The 26,963-nt window shown below is 43.0% G+C and overlaps 1 protein-coding gene across 2 annotated transcripts in view; it reads left to right on the top strand.

Annotated features, from left to right (window-relative positions):
* The first annotated feature begins 5,583 nt into the window (after nucleotides 1–5,583).
* Nucleotides 5,584–26,963, top strand: part of TRAT1 (T cell receptor associated transmembrane adaptor 1) — a 91,491-nt gene continuing 70,111 nt past the window's right edge. The window contains exon 1 of one of the 2 annotated variants that reach the window (XR_013274576.1): nucleotides 5,584–5,719. Coding sequence is in view for 1 of the 2 variants with exons in the window: in XM_077482440.1 (XP_077338566.1) it covers nucleotides 5,639–5,765 (127 nt within the window). In the remaining variant the exon portion in view is untranslated. Of the gene's footprint in view, nucleotides 5,766–26,963 lie in introns of both variants that reach the window. The other variant, XM_077482440.1, reaches the window with a different exon arrangement.

The raw sequence follows: 26,963 nt of genomic DNA, 5'->3' as shown, positions 1-26,963 counted from the left end.
GTGTTTTACATATCAATAGACAGTAGTGGCTAAAACCTTGGGGACAAGAAAGAAAAATGTTGGGCACAGAATGATAGTCTTTTCTATTGGTTAACAATTTGCAACAGTGTTGATGTGATGATGTGAAAATTGTGTGTGTTTGATGAACCAAAAACTCAAACTATGTCCCTTTTTCATACACAGGAAGAACTCAGTCAGGAACAGGAGGGTGTGGAATGCAGCAGCCAGGAGGTGGCTGTGGAAAGTGGCAGCCAGGAGGAGGCGGGGGTAAGCGGCAGCCAGGCGGTGGGTAGCCAAAGGAGCCTTACTGAATGCCAGGTCCCTCCCCTCCGCCTACCACGCAAAAGGGCGAGAAAGGGGGGGAATGTTGAGGAGTCGGCCCTGAGGCTGATTGGTGAGGCTTCTGCGGCCCTCCAAGCAAAACCCACCTACCAAGAGGACTTTGCCACCTTGGTTGCGTGCAAGCTTGATAAAATGGAGCAGGGGCAACAGCTCTTGTGTGAGGAGTACTACAAATAAGGTACTAGTGCGCACAACCCCAAAAATATATCCTAAAACTACCTACTCTAATAATAAATGAAATATTAAAGGAAGCTGCTAACATAGAATAATGCTCTCCACACTATCTAATCAAATATATAAAAAAGTATGTAGCGCTACCTTTTTAAAATAAAACACTAAAATAACACAAACTATCAAGTGAAATAAATAACTAACTATAATCAATACATATATTAATGTGCAAGTATAGCAAAACACTGTGCTTCCATACACATGCAAAACACAATTGTGTATAATATCTAAAGAGTGCAAAATCAGCTATATCCAACGTGATACATACAAATAACATAGAATGTGCAAATATCGCAAAGCACTATGTGACTAAATCACAATAAAAAATATCCAAAAAAGAAAACAACAAAAACAATAAAAAAGTCCATATAAGAATGCAAAAATTTTAAACGAATGTTCCAGTGCTATTCAGTAGCTCAATATCCAAACGTGGTAATGTGTATAAAAAATCATGCCGTGTTAACACAGATGCAAACATGCTTCACAAAAATAGGAGAGACAGTCCACCTTCAGTGCTCCACCAGTCCACCCCCCGTTTCCCCCAGCCTCTCACCTCAAGACCCCTCAGGGTCAAACACACTTGTGGGGGAAATTGCTGATATGGCTCCTTTTGATGATTCATTCAGCCTCACATATGTGTTCCAATATCAACGATCATAAGGAAAAGAAAGGGGACTCTCATGTGTAGAAACGTGATTTTGCACTCTTTAGATATTATACACAATTGTGTTTTGCATGTGTATGGAAGCATAGTGTTTTGCTATACTTGCACATTAATATATGTATTGATTATAGTTAGTTATTTATTTCACTTAATAGGTGTTTTATTTTAAAAAGGTAGCGCTACATCTTGTGTGAGGAGGTTATTATACACACCCTCAACAAGGGTCTGTTGTGCCAAATGACACAAGAAACACACTTGTGTGGTTTGGCCCATGCCCCTGCTCCTCCTCCTCCTTCTGCCACACCTCCAGCACCACAGCCACAGCCTCGAAGGAAGTGTGGAAGGAAGACCAGAGAGTGATGACCTGGGTTCAGTCTGGTCTGACAGAAGATGAAGCCTATTGTAGTACCACAGCCTCGGAACATAGATGTCATCTGCTGCTGTTCCGGGTTTCATGGACTTCAGGACCAGACTTCTCTCCCTCAGATATGTATTCCTCAGGCCACCAAGTTTAGCGTTTAAATAGTTGATGTGTGCCCTGGGGGCCAAAGGCTTCGCTAATCTCCCCAGTTTCAACATCGCTGCCTCCCTCTTTATCTGTTACTGACACCTAAATAAAGGTATTTTTTGTTTGAAGAAATACTTGCGTATGTGTTTTACTTCCAAAAGACCAGTTTATTTGTGAGCAGGCAGGTACATTTCCAAAAAACAAAGTGAAATTAATAACAAGGGGTACCAACACTAAACAACCTCCTGTAGATTAAAAAAAGATAAACAAAATATCAAAAATACAATAATGTTGTTGTGGTAAGTTAACACACAAAAAACACCCTAAAAAATGGAGAAATTAGCAAAATGACAAAAAAGGAGATGTTTAGGAAAAAAAAAATGCATCCAAAAAAGAATAAAACTAAATCTAAAATTGTGTAGATGTGACGAAATCAAAAATTGTATTGCTGAAAATTTTAAAAAAGAGTCAGGAAATACGTTCGGGAGAAGTGTGTGTGACTATGAGCATCAAAAGAAGTTCCTTCTTGCAGCATTGTAAAGAACAAGAGAATGCGCTTCATGAAAGAATTTTTAACATTGCAGCGTGACGAATGTGCTATATCGCTTATGAGCAGTAGTTTTACCTGAACGAGCGCTTCCGTGTCGGAATTTGAATGTGAGCATGCATGGCACCTTGTCCGTCGGAGTAGGCTACACATGATCAGAGTATGTCTGATCGGACCAGTTTGTCGGAAAATATTTCCAGCAAGTTGGAAAATTTGGTCCGACGGATATTCCGACGGAAACAGTCTGATGCATACCACACACAGTCGGATTATCCGACAAAACGGTCCGATAGGACACATTCCGACGGATTCTCCGACCGTGTGTACAAGGGCTAAAACTTCTTGTAATACAGAATGGAGTATCCATCGGGTCCCGGGCTTCCCCCGAGGGCCGTATTTTTTATTGCTCTCTCAACTTCCTCTATCGATATGGCAGCCTCTAGAGCCTCCATCTCTTCCTTCTCCCCCCTGGGGAAGTCCAGGCCCCGTAAATATTCCCCTATTGCTTGTCTCCGTACTACCTTATCTCCACCTCTCGGGCTAATATTATAAAGAGCACTATAGTAAGCATGAAAATTTTCCACGATTTCCGGTGTAGTGACTCGCATCTCCCCCCTTCCATCCCTTACCATTGGGATGAAGGTCCTGTTCTGGTGTTCCTTCACTCTTCTCACCATCCATTTGCCTGACCTATTACCCCACTGGTATCTGTCCTTGTTTATATTGTGAAATGCTGACTTCCTCTCCTGTTCTACGCACTCCTCTAGCTCGCTTTTTTAGCTGACAACTCTTGTCTTTCCCGGATCCCCTTGGGTCTGTTTTTTTTCTCTAGTTACTGGATCTCCCTGTATAGCTGGGCTTTCTTTTTCTCCCTTTCCTTCTTTTTCCCTGCACCAATCCCAATCAGGATCCCTTTTATAAGCGCTTTATGTGTTTCCCAGAGCTTAGCTCTGAGAGTTTCTATCGTATCGTTTAACTCAAAAAAGGTCGTCAGCTCCTGCTCGATCCTACTAATTACGTCTTGGTCTTGAATGAGTGAGTCATTTAGCTTCTAAGTTCTCCCTACTCCCCTATCTCCTTGTACCTCTAACTGTATTACAACTGGGGCATGGTCTGACAAGGTAGTCAATTTAATTTCTGCCTTTTTAAGGTTTGTCACTAATTGATGTTCTATTAGTATATAATCTTATCTGGAGAAAGAATTATGAACAGCAGAAAAGTAGGTATAGTCCCGCTCTTTTAAGTAATTGATCCTCCATGAGTCTTGTAAATGCCAGTTGGCCAGGGCTTTCTTGACTGCTATCTGTCTCTGCTCAGACACTCTAGTTTCTCCCCCTGAAGTATCTAACCTTGAGGAAGTTCAGGTCCCCTGCAATGATCAGTTTACCATCCTTAAAGTCCTCCAATCTTTTTAGGATTCTCTTAAGAAATCTATCTGGGTTCTTATTTGGGACATATACATTTACTATTGTGCAGTTCATATCAAACAATTTTCCTTTTATAAACAAGCACCTTCCCTCTGGGTCAGCCAAGCGCTCCCCTACTTCAAATCTAGATGTCCTATTGAAGCCAATGGCCACTCCTCTTGAGTGTGCTGATGGCGAATCTCCATAAAACCACAGTGGAAATTGAAATGAAGCCAATTTAATCCCTGAAGGTTGCGTAATGTACGTCTCCTGTAGACATACTACATTTGCTCCCAAAAATTGAAGTTCATTGTTCATTTTGTACCTTTTTTTCTTTGTATTTAGACCCCTAACATTATACGTAATCACATTAACCACTACCATGGCTTATTTAGGAAGTTCACAGGCCTCGCCTGCACTGACCCAGAAGGCACCTAACTGAAGGACAGAGAGGGAGTGAGGATGGAGGGGACAAAAAAAACCCTGCCTCCCACTGCACCCCCCCTATAGTTCACCCCCTCACCCCCCTCTCCCCCTTTTTTTGTTGAATTTATGGACTAGGCGAACCTCTTGCTGGTGTCGCCTTCTCTCCATAATTACCTGGGGGCTCGCACCCACGGCCAACTGGAAGAAACCCTCCCTATCCCCAGCCCTCTTCTCTTCCCCATTCCCTCACCGCTTATCCCCTAGTTCCCCTCCACACCCCTCCCTGTTTTGCCACCATGCTGATGCTATTTTATCTCTTCCCCCTCCCTCTCTTCCATCTTGACTTTCTTTGTATTGACCTAACTCCCTCTTCCTCTCCCCATCCAGGTAATGTGGGTGGAGGGATCTCTAGGTGTTCGCAGAATCCCCTCAGGTCCTCTGGGAAGCGCAGGACTGCGGATCGCCGTCTTTTTTTCCTTTCAAGCAAGCTGGGAAGCCCCATTGGTATGACATCCCTGCAGCTACCATCCGTTCCGTGAGGGGTTTTAATAATCTCCTTCTCGTTAACATCTCTGTTGCCAGATCTGGGTACACCTGCAGTTCTGCGCCCTCGTAAGACACCCCAGGGAGTGTCCTTATTTTCCCCATGATTTGCACTTTCTCTTCTAAATAGTGAAACCTTGCTATCACATCTCTTGGGCTTTCTGACCTTGCTGCTATCGTGTAATCCTATGAATTCTATCTATTTTTTGAGTTTCTGTAGGTTCTCTATCTAGCAATGGGTTAAATATCTGTTGGGCTATGTTGCTTAATTCCGCGTTACCGTATTTCTCTGGGAGGCCTTTGATACGTACATTCTTCCTCCTACTCCGGTTCTCTTGGTCCTCTAATTTGTACTGGAGCGCTCTATTCGCTCTCTGTAGGGATATAACTTGTTCTGTTATTTCATCAAGCTATGTTCTTGGATGTCCAGTCTCTCCTCTATCTCCTCCACCCTCTCTAAGACCAGACCTATGTCTGTCCTTACCCCTAATATTTCTGCTTTTAGAGATGTTTCCATTTTTGCAAACATCTCTGCAAGCATCTCCTTTATTAATGGGGCTTCTTCCTGAGATAGGGGTTGCAAGCTTCTTTCCCCTCTAGATTCTTCTTCTACAACTCTTGTCTCTTGTCCTCTATTTATTCTGTTGACTGTTGTTATTGAGATTGAATGTATATTGAAATCCTAAGTGGAAATTTCAGAAGTTTCATAAAAGCAATTAGTGTGGGGAAATCCTAATGAGTACAAATGTACTGGTGACAACTGTCCAAGCTAATGTGTGGGAAGCTAAAGGTGTGCAGTGAAATTAGAGTAAGCCATATGGTTGTTACTCTGCAAAAATAACACTGTGTGGCTTGACCTATTTTTTCATTGATAGAATCCGCTGATACTGCTGAACAAAGCAAATCATTTGCAGAGACAAAAATGTACATAAAAGGGTTTAGTTGCTAACTTTGGTCTCCTCACTTCCTGTATGATAATTCTGCATCAAAACTGGAATGCACTCAATAATCATGCACACAGCCCATCTTTGAACAAAGCAAAACACCATACGGTAAATGAATGCTTTCTTACCAACTTAACAACTATAAAAATGTCAGGTAAGCAATGAATGTGTATATCCTACACATATCATAAAGATGCTATAACGTGATCTTATTTTATAGCTAATCATATTTTCTCCTACAGTTACATTGCAGCGGTAATTTTTTTTCATTAGTTTTCATTTATGTCAAATTGGTGCACAATTGATTAAATAACATTTCATGTCAATATAGTTATAAATTTGGTATGTAATATACTATGGATAGTAAGGGGCGTATTTATAAAGCATCAAATGTGACACCAACCAAACATTTGCAGGTGGGTAATTATTCCCTGTAATCTAAAATACATGCAGCAGTTAGATTCAAGTACAGTAAATATTTGCAAATGTCACATTCATTATTTTATAGATATTCCCCTAATTATCTTTCTCTACTGAAAAATGGAACTGTTTTATTTCTAACTTGCCAATAGTCAACTATACATACATATACTATACATAAACTATGTATGTGTTTTGCAAAAACATTTTTTGCATTTAATTTATTTATTCCCTTACATAAAATATATTGACTACTTTTTCTTTTCAGAATTAAAATAGCGGAGTTTCGTTGTGGTATAGAAAAGTTCCTAAAGTTATTATTTTTGTGTCATGTTAATTGTAGTCTATCTTATGGATTTATTTTAGGCAGCAAAGATTTGTTCTAAAAATACTGTATTTAAAGCAGGTAATTTCAGTTTTCCGCTACAGTGGTCAAAAAGGAAGTCTTGGTAACTCATGCCGACCATGTATCTAACCATCTCAATAACATGAATTAGCACATATTGATACTAGTTACAATAGTTTCAAGAATAAAGCTACAACAAAAACAGACAATTTTTAGATTAAATACATTACATTAAAACATTCTCTGTGTGTTTTATAGCCTACAGCAGATCAGAGGTCATAAAGTTAGGAACTATTATATGCCTATATAAAACACACCTGGACAGCTTTGTTTCTCACTTTGATTTATTGGATCTCTTTACCAGGGTTCTTGATAGAGCCTCCACCTGTTCCTCGTATATTGATTGTACAATTTCAAGTATGCACAGGTCCTACCGTTGACCCTTCTGTGCACATTTCTGTTTGTAGTGGAAATGTAACTTTCCTTGCTGACACATGTAACATTGTTTATTATCTGACAAGCGGCTCTGTTTAACCACTTGGGATCCGCGCTATTGCCAAATGACGGCATTAGCGCGGACCTACATTTCCGGGACTACGTCTATTGACGTCGTCCCGTGTACGAGCGGCCTGCGCGCCCCCTGAGGGGCGCGCGCGGCGCGCTCTGTGATCGGCGAGTCCATGAGACTCGCCTGATCACCGATCCGTGCAAGGGGTCGATCCCGACCCCTTATCACGTGATCAGCTGTCAGCCAATGACAGCTGATCATGTGATAGAACGGAGCCGGTAATCGGCTATTATTCCTCCTCGCGCTGACAGCGCGAGGAGAAAAAAAAAAAGCCGATCACCGGCGGCCGTGATCGGGACATCAGTCCCGATCACGGCCATCAATACAAGGAACCACCTGCCACCTGCCAGTGCCCACCTGCCTCCCGCAGTGCCATCCTGAAGTAAAATAAAAAGCAAAAGTAAGTGCCTCCCGTCAGTGCCCATAGTGCCCACAGTGCCACCCACAGTGCCACCCACAGTGCCACCCACAGTGCCACCCCACAGTGCCACCCACAGTGCCACCCAATCTGCCTCAAAGGTGCTGCACCCCAGTGCCGCCCATCAGTGCCCAGCAGTGCCGCCCATCAGTGCCCAGCAGTGCCGCCCATCAGTGCCCAGCAGTGCCACCTATCAGAGCCACCTATCAGTGCCCATCAGTCCCATCTATCTGTGGTACCTATCAGTTCCCATCCATGCCACCCATCCGTGCCACTTATCCGTGCCACCCATCCGTGCCATCTTATCTGTGCCCATCTTTGCCCATCAGTGCCGCCTTATCTGTGCCCATCGGTGCCGCCTTATCTGTGCCTATTAGTGCCGCCTTAACTATGCCTATCAGTGCCCACCAGTGCAGCCTATCAGTGCCCACCAATGCAGCCCATCAGTGCCCACCAATGCAGCCCATCAGTGCCCACCAATGCAGCCTATCAGTGCCGCCTAATCAGCGCACTTCAATGAAGGAGAAAAATGACCCGTTTGCAAAATTTTATAACAAACTATTAAAACATGATTTATTTTTTTTTTGCATTTTTTTTGTTTGTTTAGCAAAAAATAAAACTCCGAGCTGTAACTAAATACCACCAAAAGAAAGCTCTATTTGTGGGAAAAAAATGATAAAAATTTCATTTGGGTACAGTGTTGTATGCCCGCGCAATTGTCATTTAAAGTGCATCAGCGCTGAAAGCTGAAAATTGGTCTGGGACTGAGGGGGGTTTAAGTGCCCAGTAAGCAAGTGGTTAATGTGCTCTATGTCAGTAAAGACCTTTGTAAAGTAAAACACACCTGGAATATTTCTAGTACTTTTTAAACCTTTGTAAGTAGTACACTTTTGTTAACTAAACTTGTAGTTTGTAGTTTCTCATAAGTTGTCGTTTCTAAAATGTGTCAGGCGTTGGATTTGTTGACCTACAAATGTGGTGGTGTTATACAATTTGCAACCACCTACATTCTGCAGTTTCTTCTTTGCTGAATCTAGTTCATCTAGATCAGTTGTTTACAAAGGCACAGAATCCAATAATTTAGCAGCATGCATTTATTCTGGAAATCAATGTTCTTTTGGAAATTAATGTAAAATTGTTACATCAACAATCCATTTTAAACAAAGGTTAATTGTTAAACCTCACAGGTGGACCTTTGGGTTTGTTATTTTCCCTTAGGCCACAAAATTATGCTTGTTTCATAGACCTTTTCATACAAATGGCAGCAAGTTAGTTGTGACTCATTGCTTGATCAAGGAAATATTTATAAGACTAAAGGCTAAAACTTTTTAAGGGATGTGGATATATGGAAATAACCTGCACTCTGGAATCCATCCAAATTCTTTATTTGATATGGATGTACTAAAGGTTGTACATTTTTGCACCACAACATAAAAAGAGTGGCTTGTTTGAGGCACAAAGTTGTCTTATCTCCCAGGGATACACACTGCTGATTGGTATAGGTTTACAGATGTACCACTTTGTTTGCGGCTGGCAATAGCAGATATACATTCACTGTAGAGATAAGAACATGCAAATAGAACATTCAACACCCAGGTGTTTTGACTGCAAATTAAAATTATTTGGTGTGTATTGAACCTGCACTCTGGCTGGTGATCAGCATGTATATAGTACATTACCCCCCCCCCCCCCGAAAGGGATCAATCTTTAACAAACAAAATGTTTCAACAATCAGCAGATCAATGATTCCATAAAGCATCATGTTTTTCTCCAAAATTTCTGTAAATCTGACAGATATTTTAACAAAAGTAACTGGCTTTTCACTGTCAAATATTTGGTAATATGGCAGCATTAACTTCTCAAACTGAGTTCTGCTGTGTTTCAGCCTGCGCTGTGACATAAAAACACTGAATAAATTCCGTGCCTAAACATCCCTTGCTATTTTGAATGCAATCCTGGAAGCCCATACCTAAACCATCTGGTGTGCAGGAAGGACAAGATATCCTGGCTGAAGATCTGCAGTTGGTCACGGTGACCATACAAGCCCAATTTGACTCCTCCTGTCATAAGGGTAAGGACCCAGATCCCAATTTTTTGCTTATCTTTTTTGGAAGCCATGTACAAGAAAATGAATAGTAAGGGTGTGTGTGGTCAGGACTCCTGTTACACCTGTTGGAATCGTCTACACGGGAACAAAGACAGCAACCAACCCCCATCCTACATTGTTTTTCATTGTTCCCTTATCATACTAGATCCCATCAATGTTGGTTACAATATCTCTACACAGAGTTTGTTTTAATACATGGACTAGAACACTTCTTGTTGTATTATTTATTAGTCACAGCATTACATATATCACATTGACTTATTTAATTTCACAAATTGACACTTTATAACAATGTATGTTTTTTTTAAATTATCACAGTGTATATAGGATTGCATTCAAAATAGCAAGCGCTGTTTAGGCACGCAATTCATTCAGTGTGTTTATCAAGCATTACTTTTTAGTTATAACAGCAGCTGCCTTAGTATACAATATATAATCACATAGGTGTGGTGCAGAGTTATATGCTCAACACCATATATATTTAACACAATATAAATCTTGTATAATAATAATAATGCCAGATTTGCTTTTTATGGCTTTCTACAAGTGCAAGCGTGCTTAGTAGACTTTATGTAACTACCACATCTTCATAATCATCTAGGCAAAATGTAAACCATTTGGTACTTCAAAATTTTTGATTATTTCTGTTTGGTGTTTAAGTTTACTGTGAAAGATGGACTGGTTATATGGCATTAATTAATTAAATCATTGAATTAATTCACGGTTTTCAAACATATATCTTATCTTTGTATCTATCCATACATGTGCATACATTACATAAATATATTAGTTGAGAAATAAAGGCACTGATAATTCATCAAAGACAAATCAATAGGACTTTTAAGTATTTATCAAAATCCATGAAAACCTTTAATTTTTTCTTTATTTTTTTGTTGCGACAAATTCTCAACCATACAGTCAACAATATTTGAGATGTGCACAGAACAACATAGTATATGACTACAAACACCAAGGGTATAACTAGAACTAAAGATTACTCTGGGGTCTTTCTCAGTGGTGATGTCCAAGGCATAAAGAAACATATTTTCTAAAATCTAGACATGGAAGGGTCTATTGAGACATGTTTGTTTTTGTACACGGTTAACCTCTGGCATGGTCATTCTGAATGGCCTGCAAACATACAAGAACAGACCAAAAAAATAGACATGCAATATTTTTCCAATGCAGCATACAACACATGCATTGGAGCTGCATTTCCATTCAAAATGTCCAGCATGGTTATCATATGTTTCAGCCCCAAATGTGCCCATTAAGGCTGTACTACAACGCATATGCTCTGCAGAAAAAGTGACACCACTCTGAAAGAAAGTAGTAACTGGCATACCTTATTATATAGCTGCCAAAATCTGGACTATGTGCAAAAGCAATCTTAGTGCTGAAGCTTTGCATGTCTTGGGTGCAATAGGAAGCTATGATGCTTATATTGAATTTCAGTCCTAACTGGAAGTAGTAACAAATTGCCCATTATAGTGCAGTGCCACACTTATTACTGCTCGTTACTAATGTTCCAGACATCTCCTCTGTGTTCATTGTTCCTAAGATTTTATCCTATTTTATGTAAAAAAAAAGATAGTAAGATACTACCAAAGTGAGAGGGTGGCAGACAATTATCACAGACAGGAGTGATGATATCAATAATCAATGAGAGAGACAGACTGACAGCGGAGGGAAGGCCCCACACTCTTCCTCTTTTTGCCCTTTTTGGAGTGAGGAGGACGCCTGCATCTCACTACGGTCCCATCTGGGAGATTGCATCTCTGAGGATAGCAGATGGAAGGCCTCTTTCTGGAGTGAGGAGGATAACTGGATCTCGGTAGGACCGGCATTCCATACTCATTCTAGACCCTGCAGAGGGCTATATCTGCAGGCTCTGTTGACCTCGTTTCTAATAGGAGGTCCTGCATATCTGGTAATTTTTTTTCTTTCAATTCTAATTTTATTTCAAGTTATTGTAAAGCATTACACATATTTAAACAATTTCAAACATATACATTACTTGCATACATAGTGAATACATATCATAAGTACTTTAACACACATAAGAAAAAGAAAAAGAAGAAAGGAAGAGAAGAAGAAAATATGGATCTGGATATATACGATGTAGTGTCACTGGGCTCCAATACCATCTTGAGAGCAACTTGTAATTCATCTCTTGTGCTTTAATTGTCGGTGATAGACAATGTGATAGCTTAACCACTTCAGTTCCGGACCAATAAACACCTTAAGGACCAGAGGTCTTTTTGCAATTTCGCACTGCGCTGCTTTAACTGGTAATTGCGCGGTCATGCAATATTGCACCCAAACGAAATTTGCGTCCTTTTCTTCCCACAAATAGAGCTTTCTTTTGATGGTATTTGATTGCCTCTGCGATTTTTTTTTTTTGCGATATAAATGAAAAAAGAGCGAAAATTTTGAAAAAAAAAGATATTTTCTTCTTTTTGTTATAAGAAAAATCGAATAAACTAAATTTTAGTCATACATTGAGGGCAAAATTTATTCAGCCACATGTCTTTAGTAAAAAAAATGTCAATAAGCGTATATTTTTTGGTTTGCGCAAAAGTTATAGCGTCTACAAACTAGAGTACATTTTCTGGAATTTACACAGCTTTTAATTTATGACTGCCGATCTCATTTCTTGAGGTGCTAAAATGGCAGGGCAGTACAAATCCCCCCCAAATGACCCCATTTTGGAAAGTAGACACCCCAAGGAAATTGCTGATGGGTATGTTGAGCCCATTGAATATTTATTTTTTTTGTCCTAAGGGATTGAATAATGACAAAAAAAAAAAAAAAAATTTTTTTTTACAAAAAGTTGTCACTAAATGATATATTGCTCACACATGCCATGGTTATATGTGAAATGACACCCCAAAATACATTCTGCTGCTTCTCCCGAGTACGAGGATACCACATGTGTGGGACTTTTTGGGAGTCTAGTCGCGCACGGCACCCCGAAATCCAATCACCACCTTCAGGATTTCTAAGGGTGCAAATTTTTGATTTAACTCCTCACTACCTATCACAGTTTCGAAGGCCATAAAATGCCAAAATAGCACAAAACCCCCCCAAATGACCCCATTTTGGAAAGTAGACACCCCAAGCTATTTACTGAGAGGCATGTTGAGTCCATGGAATATTTTATATTTTGCCAAAAGTTGCGGGAATATTACAAACTTTTTTTTTTTTGCACAAAGTTGTCACTAAATGATATATTGCTCACACATGCTATGGGCAGAAGTCAAATTACACCCCAAAATAAATTCTGCTGCTTCTCCCGAGTACGGGGATACCACATGTGGGGGACTTTTTGGGAGCCTAGTTAACTAGCTACCTAGCGACACTAGCGACACTGATGCAGCGTTCAGAAAAATTATCGCTTAGTGACACTGGCAAAAGGGAGTGAAAGGGTTAACTAGCGGAAATCAGGGGGTTAAAACCATTATTGGGTAGTATATCGGGGTACCTAGCGCTATAAAAACCTGGCGGTGAACCTAAAAAAATAACTAGCTACCTAGCGACTGTAGCGACACTAATGCAGCGATCAGAAAAACGATCGCTTAGTGACACTGGCAAAAGGGGGTAACTAGCGGCAATCAGGGGGTTAAAAACATTATTGGGTAGTCTATCGGGGTACCTAGCGATATAAAAACCTGGCGGTGAACCTAAAAAAATAACTAGCTACCTAGCGACACATGCAGCGATCAGAAAAATGATCGCTTAGTGACACTGGCAAAAGGGGGTGAAAGGGTTAACTAGCGGCAATCAGGGGGTTAAAAACATTATTGGGTAGTATATCGGGGTACCTAGCGCTATAAAAACCTGGCGGTGAACCTAAAAAAATAACTAGCTACCTAGCGACTGTAGCGACACTAATGCAGCGATCAGAAAAACGATCGCTTAGTGACACTGGCAAAAGGGGGTGAAAGGGTTAACTAGCGGCAATCAGGGGGTTAAAAACATTATTGGGTAGTATATCGGGGTACCTAGCGATATAAAAACCTGGCGGTGAACCTAAAAAAATAACTAGCTACCTAGCGACACTAGCGACACATGCAGCGATCAGAAAAATGATCGCTTAGTGACACTGGCAAAAGGGGGTGAAAGGGTTAACTCTAGGGGCAATCAGGGGGTTAAATCTTTATTGGGGGGTGATAGGGGGCTACCCTGGACCTAACACTAACTGTCCTGACAGTTTTTACTGTCACAACTGACACTGAATGCATTGATCAGTAAAGAAATGATCAATGCAATCAGTGACACTGTGACTGGGGGGGGAGGGGGGGCGGGGGGGGATCGGGGGGCGATCGGGGGGGGATCGGGGGGGGTTTGTGTGCCTGTGTGTACCTACATGTCAGTGTAGTGTTCGTGCAGACTTACTTTTACTCTTCTCCTCGTAGTCCGGTCAAAAAGACCGCCCCGAGGAGAATGACATCACTTCCTCCTTCCTGTGTAAACAATACACAGGGGAGGAAGCTTCTCATTGGCCAGGAGCGATCCAGAGGGGGTGGCCGAAAACGAACGGCCATCCCCTCATCACGGAGCGCTCCTGGACCGAATCGGACCGCCGTAACCAGCGGGAGGGGGTCCGATGGGACCCCCCACCCGCTGGAAGGCAATCACGTAGATGTACGTGATTATGCCTGCCTGTGCCATTGTGCTGACGTACAATGGCAATACGGCGGTCCTCAAGTGGTTAAATGCCTTCTCCCATTCCCCAACCTCAATTTGAACATTAATCTCGTTAGCCCATTTATTTATATATTCCAGGGGCTCCGGATGATTTTTAATTATCAACATCTTGTAGAGCGCTGATAAAACGTGTTTTGGTTTTTGATCTTGTGTCAAAAGAATTTCAAGTTGAGTTAAATCTCTACCCAGGGACTTACTCTACACGGGAACAAAGACAGCAACCAACCCCCATCCTACATTGTTTTTCATTGTTCCCTTATCATACTAGATCCCATCAATGTTGGTTACAATATCTCTACACAGAGTTTGTTTTAATACATGGACTAGAACACTTCTTGTTGTATTATTTATTAGTCACAGCATTACATATATCACATTGACTTATTTAATTTCACAAATTGACACTTTATAACAATGTATGTTTTTTTTTAATTATCACAGTGTATATAGGATTGCATTCAAAATAGCAAGCGCTGTTTAGGCACGCAATTCATTCAGTGTGTTTATCAAGCATTACTTTTTAGTTATAACAGCAGCTGCCTTAGTATACAATATATAATCACATAGGTGTGGTGCAGAGTTATATGCTCAACACCATATATATTTAACACAATATAAATCTTGTATAATAATAATAATGCCAGATATGCTTTTTATGGCTTTCTACAAGTGCAAGCGTGCTTAGTAGACTTTATGTAACTACCACATCTTCATAATCATCTAGGCAAAATGTAAACCATTTGGTACTTCAAAATTTTGGATTATTTCTGTTTGGTGTTTAAGTTTACTGTGAAAGATGGACTGGTTATATGGCATTAATTAATTAAATCATTGAATTAATTCACGGTTTTCAAACATATATCTTATCTTTGTATCTATCCATACATGTGCATACATTACATAAATATATTAGTTGAGAAATAAAGGCACTGATAATTCATCAAAGACAAATCAATAGGACTTTTAAGTATTTATCAAAATCCATGAAAACCTTTAATTTTTTCTTTATTTTTTTGTTGCGACAAATTCTCAACCATACTTACTCGAACGAATAGAATACCAAAATGAGAGTAACTGCCGGTGTTCCAACATGTGCACGAAAGATGGACACTGTCTAGGGAATAGGTTTAATAGAGACGGAACTGTTCCCTGACATAAAATATTGCTCAATCTATAGTGAGATTCCCTTTTCCATATAAGAAAACTTGTCCTATTTAGTGCCGGGGGAAAAGAAGGTAATTTTTTTTCAATTCAATTCTTTCAATTCTTCCGGTGTGTATCTCAGGAAAGGGGCTATCTCAAGTCCCCCTTCAGTGGTGGTGGATCATCTTGAACATTTTCTCATATTCTTTTCTTCTAATCCCTCTTTCATCTTTGGATTGGATTCACAGTTCATTGTGTGTGGACTGTGCACACTTATATGTTCACGTTTATTGCATGAGTTTGTATTCATTTTATGTGGACTTATTATGCACATAGTATTATTGATATTTGTTTTATTAATTTTTTCAGATTTATCAATTTGTGTTTATGAGTATTATCATCATTCACTTAATTTGTGTTTGTGAATATTATCACTATTCACTTATGAAAACAAATGTTTACTTTATATAGTAGCGCGACCTTCCCCCTCTTTTTTACATTAGTATATCGCATGTTTTTGTGTCGCAGCTTCTTTTGTCATTATTTTTATTTAATTTGTATTAGCGCGGTATATACCCCACTTGTTTATATTCCAATTTATGCCTTCTAGCATGATTTGTAGTTTAGGGAATTTGGCTCTTTTGAAATTCAGTATCTTTGTATTCTCCTTATGTTTCCTATTTGTGCGATTTATACTGAAGCCAATTGACCTTTGATCGCTGTTACCTAAATTGCCCCGTATTTTCCCATCCGTGATCAGGTCTGTATTGTAGGTAATCAGTAGATCCAGTAACAAACGCTTTATTTCTTGTTGGTGCTTCTCCCATCTGACCCATAAAATTGTCCTGCAAGACATTTAGGAACTGGCGAGCCTTAGATGAATGTGCGGTTCCCTCTGCCCAGTCTATACCTGGATAATTAAAATCCCTCATTATGATAACACTTCCCATCCTTGCTGCTAATCCAAATTGTGATAGGAGATCTGTCTCTCCTTTCTCCCTCAGGTTAGGGGGCCTATAGCATACTACCAGTATTATTTTCCCATTAGCTTTGTCCCTTTGGAGCTGTACCCATAAGGATTCCACCTCCTTCCTAGCTCCCTTAGTGATGTCATCTCTCACATTAACTTGTATATTATTCTTGATATATAGGCATACCCCTCCCACTTTTTACCCTCTCTATCCTTGCGATAAAGAGTATACCTTTGAATGTTTGCCAGCCAATCAAGAGAGCTGTTGAACCAGGTCTCTGAAATTCCCACAAAATCAAATCCTCCTCATACAACAGGCTCCTGGCATTGGTGAACAAGCCACATAGTTTAGACCGGTCGCATAGTATCCTCTTATTGGGTGTACCGAGATTGCAACTAGGACTTGCTACTATACTTACCTTGGGTTTATGTGCTTTGGTCAACCTACCACTAATGCTCCCAATACTACCCTTCTGTTAGATCAGAGAGTCTTACTTCATCTCACTAGCAAAAGAGTTTTTTTCTAAGAGCGGATCCAAAGTCCTCCTTATTTGTGGGCTATTTTCCTTTATGAACTCACTACATTGCACTTTACACTTTCTTTATATACTAATACTTTATGTTTATATAGTTTTTAATGCACTGTATAACAGGATGCTCTTATGATGGTTTATTGCACTACACTGTGTTTCCACATGTTTCTTTGACTTTGTTTTAGTGTTAGCAGGTTTTCACATGATTGGTTAGCGCAGTAATTTCACAAACCTTTTCACACTTTAAAATAATACTTGTTGACCTTATCATTAAGGTTATTTTTCATACATTTCCCCTGTGTTCCGACTGTGCTCCTGTGTGGTCACCCAGTCACATGCTCCCCCAATGGAGTCTACAAGTGGCCGTTTCTACACACATAATGTAGGCATTGTTTGCATTCAAGGAAAATCACATGTAAAATCTGTCAAGCTGGTTGTACCCAAGTTGATCGATCAAGTTTGTATATTTAGCCTGCCCATACATGGTTCGAATCTCGGCTGGTTCTGCAGGATTCAAACCGTCTATGACCAGCCTTAAAAAAGCTTGCTGCCATTACTGAAGTACATGTAGGCAGGAAGTGGGAAGTATTTTAATTTTAAAAAATGGCAACTGTTTGTGATATATACGGTGCTTTCGCAGATGAAAAGGTTAATAGGTAAAAGGTGAATAGGATGTTCACGTTGCAATGGAGTAGTCATATTGCAAGTGAATTTTCCCTTATCTTAGGTAATATAGTAAAAATTTTATTTTCATCGGCGTGGCCTGGACATGGCCGAGTGAAGAGGTGTTTTATCTGAGCTCCCGGCCACCCTGCACCCACCTTGGCATTATCGCACTAATTCACCTAGAATGCTATCTTCCAAGAAGCGGGCAAGCCAGCGGACCAGACACAGAGCTAACCTGGCCAACGACAATCAGGCTGTTGGGGATCTACAGAGACTTTTTAGCCGCTCGAGCCAAGGCGCTTCGGAATCTCCTCACCTGCCGCTACTTTACCGCACAGATCCGGAGTTGAAGGCTATCCTGCAAGCCCTCCCGACAAAAGCGGACATTGAGGCCATCGTAGGGAGAGTGGAGGCCGCCCATAGGAAGGAGATCACGCGGTTCGCCAGGAGGTTCACTCCCTGGGCACGCGCCTCACAACGGGAGAACTATCGGTGGCTTCCTTGGAGCGGAGAGTCTCCGCGCTTGAGTCCCAGCATGGTGCTCACTCCCTGGCGGCGGTGGAACTGCAGCTTCGTATGGAGGAAATGGAGGACCGGAGCCGCCGGAATAATTTGCGGCTCCGCGGCCTCCCGGAGGCTACTGGCCCCATGGATCTTCTGGCCACGGTTACGGCAGTTTTCCGCCAAGTGGAGGGTGAACAGTTACCAGAGCGGATCAAGATAGACAGGGTGCACAGAGCCTTGGGCCCAAGATTGTCCGACCCGGCCCGGCCGAGAAATATCCTTTGTCGCCTGCACCACTACACCCACAAAGAGATCATTGCCCGTAGGTCGTGGGAAACGGGTGACGTGGACTTCGACGGGGCCAGTGTGAAGATCCTCCCTGATGTTTCCAGACCGACTCTGCACCGCCGAGCCCTTCTCAAGTCTCTCCTGGACCTGGCCAGGCGCTGTAATGCTACCTATTGCTGGGGCTTCCCTCTCTCTGCCACTTTCACCAGAAATCAGAGATCCTTTCTGCTGAGATCACCGGAGGCTCTTCCAGCGTTGTTCGCCTTCCTGGATGCAGATCCAATTGATGTTCCCAATTGGCTGGCCTATCTACCGCGGGCATAGGGCTGCCCAGCTACCCCGGGGATGACCACGCCGCAGCCGCAGAGAAGGCAGAGGGAGGGCCGTTGACCGCGAACCCTCTCCCACAAAGAAGATCGAGAAGGGTAGGTGATGTTACCTGACCTACCTGACATCCCTATGGCACCGCCTTACATTTTTACCCCTTTTTTTATGTCCTCCCCTCGATCCCGAGGCGCCCACCGTTCGGGCTCCAAGCCTTGCTGTCTCTGGACCGCCACCAGCTGATCTCTGCAGAGGAGGCCTCTCGGCATAATGGAAGAGCAGCTCCCCCACTATGGCTCTTGAGTGGTCTAGCCTTTCTCTGTACTGAAGACAGCGGTGCAGACTGCTTACCTGGTCCCTCCTTCCCGGCTCCCCGGCTCCAATCCTTCACTATGCGGACGCACCTGAAGCCCCTCCTTCTACTCGGAGCCCTCCGCCACCTGGACACCATCAGTGACATCTGGGACCCCTTCGGACCTGCCCGTTGGCACGACTACCTGTCCTCTCGCCGATGGCGCTGTCTTTCTGCACGAACAGGTACTTTTCTCTTGCCTTTGTGGAATTACCCTCTTTTCCCCAGCGGTGCTCTGTTACCTGGTGGGGAGGGGCCATTCCTCATATAGAGCTCCTGACTAGTAAGGGTCCTTGAACAGTCCTGCCGGGGATGGGTCTCGATGGGACGTTTTTTCAGAGATTTTGGGGTTCCATGCAGGGCGTCCCTACTGCCTCCTCCACAGGGATTGTGGGTGGGGGTGTTGGTGGGTGGACATCGGGGAAGGGAGGAGGATTTTTGTGCAGAGAAAACCTCTGTGAGAGACATGGACTGCAGGGACTCAGCTGTTATTTTCCTTCCCTGCTCTTAGGCGGCCTGCTATATGTCATCAGGGGGGAGAGGCCGGCTCAATGGCCGATGCATTCATTCTCTCTTGCCTCCATGCCCGGCGCTGAAGGATATTGTCAAGTGGGATTCTCCCTCACCCGCTTTTGTCATTCTACCACCCCACCATGCCGTTTGCCACCCCTCTGGGGTTGTGCCCAGATGAGGATGGAGCTGTATTTTGGGCGTGATGGGCGGACCCCATGGCTCATCTGTGATCTTTCCTTTTTGGATGAGGGGACTGCAGCTTAGCAGGATCCATTGGGCCGGACGTGCAAGGCCTTCTTAGACCTGACACTGAGGAGGGGGGGTTGTATGTGTGATGTTTGTTTTTTTTGTTTTTTTGTTTTTTCGGGGGTTTCAGGTGATTTGATTACTGCGATGAGTGCCAGGTTTCTGCTCGATGTTCTATGCACAATTGTGCTACAGCTGGGTTTCTGTGCCTATGTCTAGGCCCAGGTTTTTAGTAGATGTTCTAACAATACTACCTGTTACATATGTTGCATGCCTGCTTCTTTCCTGTTATATTTCATGTTCCTGATCAGCATTTGTTAATTCTGTTTTTCTTTTACACTTGCCGAGGTGGGTGGAGGGCCCGGGAACTCGTCACTGGTCCCCTGCCTACCTACGCCCCAAATAGGCCATTGTGTACTCCCGGTGATCTGGGTTCGTGCACTCCGAAGACTGAATCTTTCCATTAGCTGACTCCTACCCTCTCCCTGTGGTGTCTGGGAAGTGGAGACTTCTGCCCCCCTGACACCGTCCCCCCCTCCTCCCTCTCCTCTTCTCTTTTCTCTCCTCTACGGCTCTCTTCCTGCCCACCCCCTTTGGGTACGCCTACTGCTCTCATGCACCCCCCTTCTAAGACACGGCGGTGGCCTCCATCACAGTGGTTTCACTGAATGCTAAGGGATTGAACACCCCCGAGAAGAGGCGCATGCTTCTCCACGACCCTCAGAACTCTCATGCGGACATAGCCTTTATCCAAGAGACATACTTTAGAAATGACAAACTCCCCCTGCTCCAGAATAGGCACTACTTCAGGGTATATCACTCAACTAACCCCCTCTCTAAATCCAAGGGTGTGTCCATCTAGCAAATTACCTTGGCAGTGTCAGGCAGTCACGACGGACCCTGCGGGGCGATTCCTATTCCTAGTGGGACTGATTGGGGAAGTGCAGTTTACTCTAGCCTCACTTTATGCCCCCAATGATCACCAAGACAGTTTCATCAGACACACTTTAGACAAATTGATGGATGTTAAGACGGGCCAGTTAATCCTAGGTGGCAACTTTAATGTTCCTTTGTCCCCCACATCAGATACCTCTTCAGGACACTCCTCTACATCGTCAGCCTGCAGGAAACGCATAGCACAAACCTTACATGACTCCCAACTGATGGACATATGGCGGCTCCAACACCCTGGTGAGAGGGATTACACCTTCTATTCTGCCCCCCATAAGGTCTATTCTAGGATAGACCTCTTCCTAATCCTGCACGACCAACTACACTTGGTCTCCTCTACCTCTTTGGGTCAGATCATGCCCCCATCTATCTAACCTACACTCTTAGCGACCACCCATCGCCCAGATCCCTCTTTTGGCGGTTAAACGAAAGTCTCTTGCAAACCCCTGAAGTTCTCGCGGATGTTACCAGGGAACTTAGCCTGTATTTTCGGGACAATGATGCACAGGACTGCGACCCCGGGATACTTTGGGAAGCCCACAAAACGGTGATCCGAGGGACTCTTATTAAACACGGAGCCGCCATCAAAAAGAAGAGAAATGCACACATTGCTCTCTTACTTACCAAGCTAGCCTCTGTAGAATCCAAACATAAACATGCCCCTACACAGCCCTTGGAGGCTGAACTGTTCACTCTTCGCACACAAATAACCGAAACTCTTCAATACAAGGCCAAAGCGGTGATACAGTTTTCCCGTCGACTATCATATGAAACGGGAGACAAATGCAGGAAGACATTGGCCAAATCGGTCAGGGCTAGTAAATCGGCGTCCTATATCCCCCACATGATCAACACACAGGGTCAACGGGTCTCCACCCCACAACAAATCGCCACAACCTTTGGCGATTTCTACTCCGGCCTATACAACCTGCCGAGCTCCTCCTGCAGTCAATCGCAGATAGAAAAGTATATCGCAGACTCCCAGCTCCCTTCCCTCCCATCAGAAACTCAGGTTTTATTGGAGGAACCGATAACTTTAGAAGAACTACAAGTAGCAGTGACTGCTATGAAGGCAGATAAGACCCCAGGTCCAGACAGCTTCACCGCCCAATACTATAAGGCCCTATTCCCAATCTTGGGTCCACGCCTGGTGTCTTTCTTTAATGCACTGGGAGCTGGAACCGACTTTCCATGGGACACTTTGAGAGCCCATATTTCGCTGATCTCTAAGGAAGGGAAAGACCCAAGCCAGTGTGGCAGCTATAGACTGATCTCCCTGTTGAATCTAGATTTGAAACTGTTCTCCAAAATAATTGCCTCCTGACTAGCGCACCATCTTCAGGCCCTTGTACATTTAGATCAGGTGGGGTTCATACCCCATAGAGAAGCAAGAGACAACACTATAAAGTTCTTGAATTTACTCCATGCAGCAAATGCCTGCAAAATCCCATGCCTCTTAGTCAATACTGATGCCGAAAAGGCATTTGACAGGGTCAATTAGAACTACATGTTTTCTGTCCTACGCCACATTGGCTTGGGTGAAAAGGTGATGAGATGGATCACCAGCATATATTCGACCCCCTCGGCTCCAGTCAAGGCAAATGGAGTCCTCTCAAGTCCTTTCTCTATTGGGAATGGGACAAAACAGGCCTGCCCTTTGTCCCCTTTACTCTTCGCCCTGTCCCTCGAACCGTTCCTTTGCACCGTTAGGCTTAACCCAGATATTTCAGGGCTCCAGTTTGGCAACTCACACTGTAAAATCTCTGCGTACGTGGACGACCTCATGTTCTCCCTGACGAATCCCAAAATCTCCTTGCCAAATCTTCTTAAAGAGTTTAAGCATTATGGGGCGATCTCTCACCTGAAAATAAATTTCACTAAATCGGAAGCCATGGGAATAGCGATCCCCTCCCGAACTTTATCTGACTTGCAGGCCAGTTTTAGCTTCAAATGGACCAACACAGCCCTAACATATCTAGGCACAAAAATCCCAGCTGACATTTCTCGGACGTTTGAACTTAACTTCCCACCACTACTGACCAAAACCCGATTGCTCCTCGAGAAATGGCATGGTGGTCTCCATTCTTGGTTCGGGAGGTGTAACCTCCTTAAAATGAGCATCCTGCCCAAATTCATCTATCTCATCCAAGCCTTGCCCATACATATACCTTCACTCTTCTTTAAACAAGTACAATCTCTCTTTACCAGATTTGTCTGGGCGCATTAAAAAACCTAGACTGCACCATTCACAACTGACGCTTCCCAAACAGTGGAGAGGTCTCGCACTTCCTGACATACATTGCTATTACCTAGCTTCCCATCTTGGATGGATACTTGACTGGAGGCGAAATAGGGCCTCCAAACTCTGGATCCACATAGAACAGTCCCAAGTCCACATACCCTTGCGCGGAGCACTGTGGTGCTATAAGGACCTCTGGACAGATCTGAAGACGCACCCCCTGATAGGGACGACATTGAAATATAGCCACCGCGCCACCACTCAAAAGTCCCTTCTGTCAAATATATCCCTCTTACTTCCAATCCTGGGTCATCCGAAGTTCGAACCGGGTCTACGTCATGTTGAGTACGCACCCCTTAGAGATTCTGGCCATGATTATACGGCCAAATTTATGACTGCTGGACGCTGGCCTTCAATCTCTGAACTCTCTGAATCGTCAGGTGTGTATCAACTCCCCTTCTGGAAGGCCTTACCACTGCATCATTTCCTTCACTCTTTGCCATGTCCCCGGGACTTTATGCAACAATTAACCCCATTTGAGACACTATGCTCAGGCACAGACCCGTTGACACATGTCCTCTCTCAGACTTACGCGTTATTATCCACACCACGGGACCCGCCACGCTTACCCTGTCTGTCTAAATGGGAGGGTGACCTTAATTGTACGTTCTCGGTAACACAATCTCAGCGCATTATCACCCTAGCCCTTAAGTCCTCTCCCTGTACCAAAATTCAGGAAACCAACTTTCAGGTCCTTACCCACTGGTATCTGACCCCTTCCCGGTTGAGCAGGTGCTTCCCTTCATCCTCGGACTGGTGTTGGCGCTGTGATGAGGAGGAGGGTACCCTGCTCCATGTTTTCTGGTCCTGCCCGGGACTGCGGAAGTTCTGGGTCCAGGTCCGCTGCATTACCCAGAAATTTACGGAATATGATGTCCCGGAGGAGGCGGCCTTTTTTCCACTTCATCATTCTACAACCCCTGTCAAGAAATACAGGAGATCACTGGTCTGCCACCTCCTCAATGCAGCTAAAGCATGCATTCCTCTCCACTGGAAACAGCATTCTCCCCTGACCGTGGCACATTGGCTGTGGAAAGTGGAAGAAGTACGGAAGCTGGAAGATTTAATCCTCACGGCACAACATAAACAGGAGGTCTTTAAGAAGACCTGGGATATCTGGTGCATGTTTATATTTTCAGATGAAGGTCAATGCCTGTTGGCGCCCTGACCCTTCCACATCATCTCTGCAGGGTTGGTAACCCGGGCCACCACCATGTCCATGTCCACCCACATGGCTTTCCTTAGTTCCTCTTCTCTACTCTTTCACCCCCCCTTTTTTCCTCCTTCCTGACCCCCCCATTTTCTCCTCCTCCCTCTTTCCTTTTGTCCTCCCTCTTCCCTTCACTCCACCTTTTTGACAGCCCTGAACGTCCCCCCTCGCACTGAGAGAGGGGGGCACAGGGGTCGACCCCCATTTCAGTATCATCTGACTGAGCTTTGACATGGGCTGCTGTTAATCTTGACATGAGCAGTGACCGATTATGTTTGGTTGTTATCTCATGACTTGTACACTGTTCTGCTATCTTTGGTGTCATACTGATATCTGTAGTCATAGCTCTGTATGTTTTACTGTATGTATTATGGGGCTCCGCCCTCTCCGGAGTTAAATAAAGATTATATTTGAAAAAAAAATTATTTCCAGAAAACGTTAGAGCGAGAGCAATAATTCTAGCCCTAGACCTCCTCTATAACTCAAAACATGTAACCATTAAAATTTTTTAAACCATCACCTATGGGGATTTCTAAGCACGGAAGTTTGGTTTCATTCCACAAGCATGTGCAATTTTGAAGCGTGACATGTTAGGTACAGTATCTATTTACTCAGCATAACTTAATCTTTCACATGTTGCAAAAAAATTGTGCTAACTTTACTGTTTTTTTTTAAAGCATGAAACAAAATGCGTTCGAAAAATTGCTGCGCAAATACTGTGCGAGATAAAAAGTTGCAATGACCACCATTGTATTCTCTAGGGTCTTTGCTAAAAAAAAATATTAATGTTTGGGAGTTCTATGTATTTTCTAGCAAAAAAAATATGATTTTTACATGTAAGAGCGAAGTGCCAGAATTGGCCTGGATGCAAAGTGGTTTTAAGGTACTCACAAAGGCACTAGCCAATAGAATTATGAAAGTATTCCCATCCCTTGTTAATATAGATCAGACCAAGTTTATGCCTGGCAAATCCACAGACATTAACATTAGGCGTGTCTTTACACTTCTTCAGATCCTACCAGATGAAACAGCCTCTCGAGTCTTGTTAGGCCTCGACATTGAGAAGGCTTTCAACACCGTTAGATGGCCATATATATTTCGGAACTTGATTCGTTTACTTTATGAGGCCCCAATGGCGTTTATACAAATTAATGGCAATTAGGAGAGGGATTAGGCAGTGGTGCCCTCTCTCCCCTATGCTGTTTGCCCTGGTGATGGAACCTTTGGCTGAAGCCCTGCAGAGGTCAAGAGGGGTGTCTGGGATTGTTTTTTAATTGTTGAAAAACTAGCATTATATGCTCATGCCTTGATCCTCTTTTTGTGGGACCCTGGCCCCTCGCTCTCTGGGGTACTTCGGCTTCTGGACTATTTTGCTCTTTCTGGCCTTAAGACCAATTGGAGAAAATCCCTCATGCTACCCATCGATCCAGGGGTGAAAAAGCTAATTGACCCTACAATGGGCGCGCACCATCAGATCAGTTAGCCAGGGTATGCCCCAATGACTCTGTTTTGTATCTATAACTCATTAACTTTTTCAATAAAAATAATAACAATAAAAAAAAGACTTACTTTGATTTTGTTTTTCTTTGCAATAAAGAGTTTAAAAAGGAATGGCCATGGACATTTTAATGTTTGGTTTGATTCTAGGAAATAAAGCCACATTAGCTGGTAAAATCCATAGACAACAAGTTGTGAGGTGTAAATAGTCAAGCAATCACAGTTCCTAGAAGAAAAATAATTGTGCTGTCTTTTATTTTATGTGAGGAAGGGTGATACATTCCTATAAAGAAATGCTGCTTTTAGGTACAGGACTTTGTGTTGTTCCTGCATTTGCATTTACAGCTAATGTATCTTTAATTCCATTTTTTATATTTATTTTCTAAACAAGGAAAAGCCTGTGTTTTGCTTTGTGATTGACCTGCAATAAAGTGGGGTTTAAAGTGTTACTAAACCTACATCAGTATATTCAGTCTGTATAAGCAGTAAAGCATGCTTGATATACTCACTGTGGAAGCTAAGGGGTAAATTCTGCACATTGTGTAAAAAGGCTGTTTGACCATGTCTTCTCTGATTCTCCCCTTCTTTTACTGTTCCAAATCCATCTGCTGATAGAACAGAACCCTAGAAGGCACTTTTCACATACTCAGTTTGGTGTGTATTGCTAGAGAGGTTTTTTTTCTTGAGAGGGGGGGGGGGGGGTGCATGTGATCAGCACAGGGCCAATCAGCACTGTCCAGACAGGGGGTCAGGGGTCATGCAGCCTCATAGGGCAGTCAGAGGAGAATGAAAACTCCTCCTACAAGCTTTAACCAGTGCTCAGCCAGAAAGTGATAGAAGTCATAAGACTGCTATATACTACTGATGAGAAAGGGTATTTAGCAGTTTATATTTCCTGAAATAATTGCATTTTCCAAGTTCTACTGTGTACTGTGGGAGACCGGATGCAGGGTCTTGGGTTTAGTAACACTTTACGTTTGTAGTGCCCCCCTAGGTCTACTGGGAGCAAAGAGGTACCTCCAGATACAGGGAGCGAGCTTACATTCACCCCAGGGCTGAGTCCATGGCTATAATGGGAAGTTTGAACAAAATATAGGCACCAGTCACTTTAGGTATTTTTCAATGCTTTAATTAGAACTTGAGAAAGGTTGTAGGAAAGAGGATGAGGGGAGGTTTTAGATACACTTTTTTAGCAAATCACTTACAGACTCCTTGAATCCAGAGGACAAAAGAGCGTTCTCTTTAGAAGATCTTGAATACCTGGATAAGTCTCTTTCACAGACTTAG

This window comes from Lithobates pipiens, unplaced genomic scaffold, assembly GCF_037356315.1.
Source record: "Lithobates pipiens isolate NorthernLeopardFrog02 unplaced genomic scaffold, aLitPip1_a1.2 Scaffold_16, whole genome shotgun sequence".
Taxonomy (NCBI): Eukaryota; Metazoa; Chordata; class Amphibia; order Anura; family Ranidae; genus Lithobates; species Lithobates pipiens.
Note: the sequence above shows the minus strand (reverse complement) of the source record. Positions and strands in the feature narration are given on the sequence as shown.